The sequence below is a fragment of the Pangasianodon hypophthalmus genome, chromosome 4 (assembly GCF_027358585.1).
Source record: "Pangasianodon hypophthalmus isolate fPanHyp1 chromosome 4, fPanHyp1.pri, whole genome shotgun sequence".
In the NCBI taxonomy this organism is placed as follows: Eukaryota; Metazoa; Chordata; class Actinopteri; order Siluriformes; family Pangasiidae; genus Pangasianodon; species Pangasianodon hypophthalmus.
Window position 1 is genome coordinate 14,066,766 of NC_069713.1, and position 7,364 is coordinate 14,074,129.

At 35.8% G+C, this 7,364-nt stretch overlaps 1 protein-coding gene across 4 annotated transcripts in view; it reads left to right on the forward strand.

Annotated features, from left to right (window-relative positions):
* The window catches only part of si:ch73-335l21.1 (insulin receptor substrate 1-B), a 47,220-nt gene extending 42,597 nt beyond the window's left edge, over nt 1–4,623 (forward strand). For all 4 annotated transcript variants that reach the window (XM_026935960.3, XM_053233803.1, XM_026935961.3 and 1 more), the window contains one exon: nt 1,299–4,623. In XM_026935960.3, the coding sequence (XP_026791761.2) occupies nt 1,299–1,300 (2 nt within the window). In that variant the 3' untranslated portion in view covers nt 1,301–4,623. The remainder of the gene's footprint in view (nt 1–1,298) is intronic.
* The last annotated feature ends 2,741 nt before the right edge of the window (nt 4,624–7,364 follow it).

Below are 7,364 nucleotides of genomic sequence, written 5' to 3' on the forward strand. Positions count from 1 at the left end.
GGTTTAGTCATATTCCCACCAACAAGTCTGAAGCTCATTGAATACTGCGTTGTAAAACTTGTAACCCTGTATGTTTCCTTACTGGAGTTATTTGGAAGAGTGCTGTTATAATATTTAGGGTAGTACCAAAGAAAATTAGGTACTTTACAAATGGTTTACAAGTGGTTAAATTACAAGTGGTACTTCAAAAAGTAAAGTACTGAATTTAGCTTGAGGATGTGTGCACACACCCTGGATGTTAATGTCGCTGTTTTGCATTAGTAGCCAAATGGTGAAATTGGTCTGAGCCAATCGTTTACGCTTCTTTCCTGAGATCGTGTTTAAGATGAAGTAAACATCATTATCAATGCATTAATATTACAAACCCGACCTTAACTGTAAACAGAGAGATGTTTCCAACCTTCTTTCAATATCACACAATGTTCTACACAAATTAGCCGACTGTGTTACCTGCCGTCTGGGTTTGTTTGTTCGTTTTGAAATCACTAACACACAATAATGAGAGAAAATGACAGGATATTAGTCATGGGAAAAAAATGGAGCAGTGGAGTGATAAAGCCCATGCTGCTGTTTGTTTAACGAGGTCTGATAATCATGGATTTGGGTTTGACCATGGTTTCAGTCATTGTTGATTTTTAATATTCCTAGGATGACGTCTGTGTGCTGCTTGCCCATGATTGTTAGCACGCACATACACTCAGGGACATACACACATGGTCACGTTTTTCTGCACGCCTTCAGGTACATGTGTCCTTGCATGTAATATTCCTCCTATTGCTGCCACTGGAACAAACCGTAAACACAAACCTCCTGCATACAAGGTTAATGTACATCATCTTGGCCATTTGCTGTTAGCTTAATGTATACTTGACCCTCTTTTGTTCAGGTTAAAGAAGCTAAAAGAAATGTTGATGCATTCTATTGATTTTTATAATATGGTTCTGCTCTTAATAAGGCTGATTATGTTATGTAGGGGAAAGAGTGGCTCTTGTGCTTGACGCAAAGTCTTTACTTTTGCTGATGTTTAACAAGACCACCTGCTCATATTGCATTTTAGATATTATATTATATTATATTATATTATATTATATTATATTATATTATATTATATTATATTATATTATATTATATCAGATATAATCTTAAGTCTTAATGATATAATCTCAGTGAAAGATTCTGTTTTCAACGAAAGAGAATTCAGAAAAATCAGAACAAATATAAAATTTACAGTTCAGAACTTGCCGTTTTTGTTTCTGATGCTAAATCTAACCAAAACCTTTCTCTCTTCTCTTTTTCAGAATGTTGAAGTATTGCCCTGGTCCTCTGGAATACTGAGGAATGAAGAGAGAGTCTGAGAGTTTTCCTGCACACACAGTGTGTGACAGTTTGACTGTTAGAAAACAAACAAGCGAAAAGAGGCGTGTATGCCTGTCTGTGTGTGTGTGTGTGTGTGTGTGTGTGCGCGTCTGCACAAGGTCCAGCTGCCTCTTTGGCACTTTGGAAAAAGACTGATAAACCATTTTGTCTCTGTTTTTAGTTTGACTTGTTGCAGCAACCAGTACGAGTGAGTGCCAAAAGAACTCTCCTTGCTGCCCAGATTGGTTTTGTAACAAATAAAAACCGCAGCCAATCAGAGGACAGAATGAAAAACGCCTGCTGAGCGAGAGCCAATGAGGTCCGGCAATCAGGCGTGTGAACAGTTTGGCAAAAGGATTTGGTCAAACAGTGGAACTTGAGGATCACAATTCTTGAATTATGAATAGCTTGAAAGAAGTGCCTATTGTTATGATTGTAGTTATTTGAAAGAAGACTTGCAGCTTGATTTTGACTGAAGAACTGCTGGGAAGGCAAAATCACCAAGAAGAAGATGTGGTACTACAGTGTGAATTGTTCAGATGATGGTGAAGCTCTAAGAGTCTGTGCTGTGATGTTTAGTTAATCAGTATAGCAGCTTTACCATAAGCCTCAGTACTCCGGACTGTCTCACTACTGACTGTCTCTGTCGATTCCTTCTCACAAAACTGTGTACATATCTCACCTCTCCCAGTTTCCTGATTCTTCTCTCTTTTTGCTTCATTCTTTGACATTGTTTCTTTTTTTTTCTGTGTCTCTTTTTATCTCTTGTCCTCTTTTTATGTGATTTAAATGTCCCAACTATGCAGTAGTACTTTAGTGCCTATCTGTAATTCTACACCTCTCTCACATTCTCGTTCAGCCTGTGCTCCTACGGTAGCATGTATCCCAGTGAGCTATTTTTATCTGTACTCTTAAGGTGGGGTGTTTCTCTGTGATGGTACCTGCTGTTACTTACCTCATGCATACACGCTAGCTGATCCAGTCCATGGTGGACTGTACAAATTATGTTTCAAATAGGAATGTGAATGACATTATCAATCTTAAGAGTTCTGTGGATGTCACCCTTTTTCACTGATTTCAGACCTTTGCTGGTTTTCTTACAGTAGTTATAATAAGGATCAGTGACTTGACATCAGTGTAAAAGGTAACATCTATGTGTAGCTTGAAATACCAGCCTCCATATTGGTTGATATGATCAAAGGCAAACAGTGCCAAAGTTAGAGTGTAAGGAACTCTGCTTATAGTTCTCTAATGTCATGGTTAATTTTGTAATTTTTGCTTTTCTATTTTCATTTTCTGGCATTATTCTCACTTTAATTCAGCTTTTAATGATGGTTAACTGCCTTCTGAAGATCATTTTCAGTTTTATTGTATTTATGTGAAGGGAGAAGGCTGTTGTTGCACAATGACCTGCCTCTAAAAAGACTTTTTAAAGATGTAGCTGGAATCTGATCCTTAACATCACAAGCAAAATATGCCTAATAAAGCATGCCGATGTGCGACATAATACACAGAAGGATGCTGTTTTCTAATCTCTACCAGCGTATTTCAATATTCCTGCCTATTCCTTGAGAGGTCTTACAGAGAAAAACTGTGAATGTCAAAATGTTAGAGATTTCCTGACATGATAGTGAGTATCAGCTCCCTGATGACCACAGAAAACCTTCCGTAGCCAGCTACCCCTTTAACTTTAAAATACATTTTACAGACTCCCTCAGTAATAGTAATCCAACTATTCAGATTATAAGACTTATTTAAATGTGTACAACAATATTCTGGCTATTTTTTTCAGCCCTACAGCTTTTTCTTATTCTTGAATACTTCAACAAACGTTCCACAGAACATCACAGGTCCAAGTAGACATTATTTATAGGGCAACATATTTTTCAGTTACGAAGGTTTGCATTAAACCTGTTTAATTCAGTTCACCAATCAAATAGACCAATACCGTAAGAACTCAATAATAAATATAATAACTGATAATGGTGGATTGTGATTTCCACCACTGTAACAAAATTTAAAAAACAAACAAACAAAAAAAACGCTATGTTTCCCAGAACCACTGTTATAAAGCATGCTGTTGTGATGCCTCTGATGTTTCACTTGACAAAGTGAACAGAGAGGCCCAATTATTAAACAGGTAGCAATATCAGATGAGTATTAAATATAGCTGACCTAAACTGAGAGCTCTTATAATCAGTATTTTATAGCAAATTGAAAAAGTGTGATTGGGACATCCATAAAAACTGAAATCTTTCAGTGAGGCCAGGTATGGGACGACAAACATCCTCTCTCTCTCTCTCTCTCTCTCTCTCTCTGATTTTGCAGCAAAATCATAAGAGGATATACATTATTGCATATTGAGAGTGACACAGATGATGGTTTTGCTACATCATAGTGTAAAATAGCTTTTTTATTTCTGGAGCATTCCCACAGTTTGTTTTGCTGCTGGTTCTACTAGTTTTTTGGGGTTGGGGGTTAGAGCTTACCACCAGGGTTAATGTTGATCTTATGTGCTAGAATTATGTTTCCTGTGAATTAGAGTCCCTCATGTCATATTGCAGTGTGAGCTGCCCATTTGTGTTACTCATGTGTTCTTGGTTCTCTGTTCAAGAAATTATTAAAAAAAATAATCATGGAAATGTTCAGAGTGGAGATTTATTGTGGTCCACACACTGCCATTTTGAAACCAGTTATTGAAGGAGGTGTACACTTCAACGCTTAGGACCATGGCAAAGAAACAGCCACACTTCAAAAGTCATTTTAAAGATGTAAGTCGATAATAATAAGAAACTTGTTTTCTACAAATGCACAATTGGAATTGGGTTTAGGGCTGGTAAGTATGATGATATCTTACTGATATCATGATTTTTATGTTATGTTATTTTTAGATGTTTTTTTTAACCATAGCAGTTCAATTCTGCATGGTAGAATTTCCACATAATCTAAGGCTAATAATAAACACTCTAAAACATGCTATTATTTAAGAAAGAAGAAGCTATAATTGTTGATTTGGTGAAGGTTGTTAACTTATGAAGCGTCATTAACTTTAAGAAAACATGAGGAAACGACTAGTTCTAGCTCCTATAATAAGATAACTTGTTTTATGGACATTCCACAACATTAAATGTAACTATAAATGGATGAAAAGTTCTTTAACAAATAATAGATTGTACTGTTGTGGTATAAGAGGAATAAAATACTTTGAGATAAGCTTTGCATTCAGCCACATCACACCATTCTTTCATTAAATATTTTCCTAGAAGAGCACATTCTGTTTGAATCCTTATTTAATCCTTATTTTTAAAGCTGATCATCTCCACAGTTTTTCGAGGTAACATGAACTCAACTTGGTGAGTGTCAAAATGTTTGTATGATAATTGCTTAATTTTTTTCTATTGTTAGAGAAATAAAGCTACTCTTTTTGTGTAGTCATAGCAGAAACTGTAGTTTGTCATAAATCTTTGTAAATGCAGTGTGATTGGTTTGCCATAGGGCTGCACAATACTGAAGAAAAATGTGATATGCGGTATGTGGTATGATAATGCTATAAGTGTATAAATGAATTTAAATTATATATGTTTATATATTTAAAAACTGAAAATGACATAACCAAAATTAATGTTTCCTGTTCTTTTGAGGAAAAGAAAGCATTCTCTGCTATCTGCGTCGACCTAAAACTTTGACTTTTCTTAACTTTCCTTTCCTTTGACTGTTAAAATCATTCAGTCATCGCAAGCCCTTGTGATATGCATATTTACGATATTTACATTTGAGATATTTTGATAATTTCAATATATTGTGCAGCTCTAGTTTGCCGATAGCTAACGATTCATTTACCATAGCACCCACCTCTCCTTGGGTAGGAACAGAACCAAATTAGCAAGTAAGGTAAAAAAAATCTGATGGCTACATTTAGAGCAACATCAACACTGCCAGTGCATACTGCAGAGTGCATATAGAGTGTATATTGTATATTGTATATTGTATATCTCCTGTTTGTGCTTTCTTAATCAGCAGAAAATATAACCTAATCTGCTAGAGTTTTAAAGCAGAAATGTAGTGGGATTAAATGTTTATCTTTTATGACAATTTCTCTCACTCGTTGTCCGTCCTCTACCTACTGCCCTATCTCATTCTCTCTCTGTATAAAAATGATGACAAGTGCATCTACAGCCATACTAACATAAAGCATTCATTATGTGCTGTGTGTGTGTGAGAGAGAGAGAGGGAGCAAGAGAGGGAGAGACAGAGAGAGAGAGTGTAATGTGCCAGATGGCATTCTATCAACAGAGATAAATCCGTATTATGTCCACGGCTGTAACAGTATCTCAGGTGAGCTGCACACTGAATGACAAGCAATCGTGCAGTTGTCACCTGGACCTGTGTTTACACTGACCGCCTTCTACCTAACCCTGTGTTTCCAAAGCAGTACACGTTTTTTTGCAGTTTGTCTCTGAGAATGTAAGGTCTAGACAACACTGTTAGGTCTAACTTCCCACCAACAGAGTAATTAGCTTTTGGGAAAATTAGAAGAACATGTACATAAACTACCAATTCCATAAACCACCATTTCCAAGTCAACCAGTCATTTCCACAAAAACAGCACCTTGTAACACAACACACAACATTACAGCAGCGTTACAGCAGCAGCAAACAGAGGATCAAACCAGCTGACCCAGGTGTATTTTTACCCGGCCACCTAGGGGGACAGAAGCATAGATCTGAAGGGATTCTTTCTCTGACCTGATTACACATACGGGCATCTCTCGTTCCGGTTTCTCCTCTTCAAGGTGCCTTACAGAGCCTGAAGCTTCTGGATGGTAGACAGTTCATGCTGTCTCACTCTAGAAAGAAGCTATTTTTTGCAAGCTGATGTAGGACTTTTATTGAGAACAATTTTGGTCTCACATCCAATGAACATGAAATTGCTTGAAGGGAACATTTTGTAAAATATCTGCATAAAAAGCTAACAACATTTTCAAGGTCCTGACTCGCTGTGTAGGAAGGCAGAACAGCAGACATCAGACTGAAGACAAAAAGGTGAGGGTGCAGTCCTGTAGGTCATCAATTACACAATTAAAAAAAAAACACTTCAACTTATTTGCTCATGTTAAAGTATAGAAATACACACTCTTAATTTTCCTTAAAGTATAAAAGTACATGAAAAGATTTCACCTCACTCACCACTGACAGTTAGTGCGCATTTTACCTGATAAAACCAAAGAACACAGGGAAAATATGAACTTAATATTAATCAGCAGCTCAAATGTTACTTAATAATAGCTCTGATGATTCAAAGTAGCTTGCATGCTAGTAGTGAGCTTAAACTGGCTAGATACACAAAACAGATAATACATCAATATTTGTGGCAATAGATATTAGGTCACTTATCTGTTGTGGTTTTATGGAGCTTCAAAGAATACAAAAATATAGAATTGTTTTTAGGTTTGTGGCATAATTTTTGAAAATTAATACCTTTTTTCTGTCTGAGTTCCTTCCTGAGACACTGCATACATGTGCACATACAGCCAATTGTACAAGGACTTTAGAAATTTAAAGAAATACTTATCACATCCATTAGAGTTTAGATTTGCTTAAAGCGCTCTAATACAAAAAGTCACTTATAGATAGATAGATAGATAGATAGATAGATAGATAGATAGATAAAATTTAAATTAAAGATTAACCATTTGTTTTAAATTGTTGAGTATAAAGTATATTTTTTCCCCTTTTCTCTGAGTAAAGTAAAAACGTAAGAAGTAAGAAAAAAACATATGAAACCATACCATAAAGTCATAAAGTTAGTGTAAATATAAAAGATGCATTATCAAAGTACTCAGTGTTAATGTTTTTAAACAAATAAATGTACATTACTCTGCTGTTTCTATCTCTGGCCATTACTTTTCTACTTTTCAGTATGTTCTATATGAATATCATACAGTATTCCAAATAACAACCACAAAATTGATTACACAAGAGTCCAGATTTCATCTGGAAACAGTAAA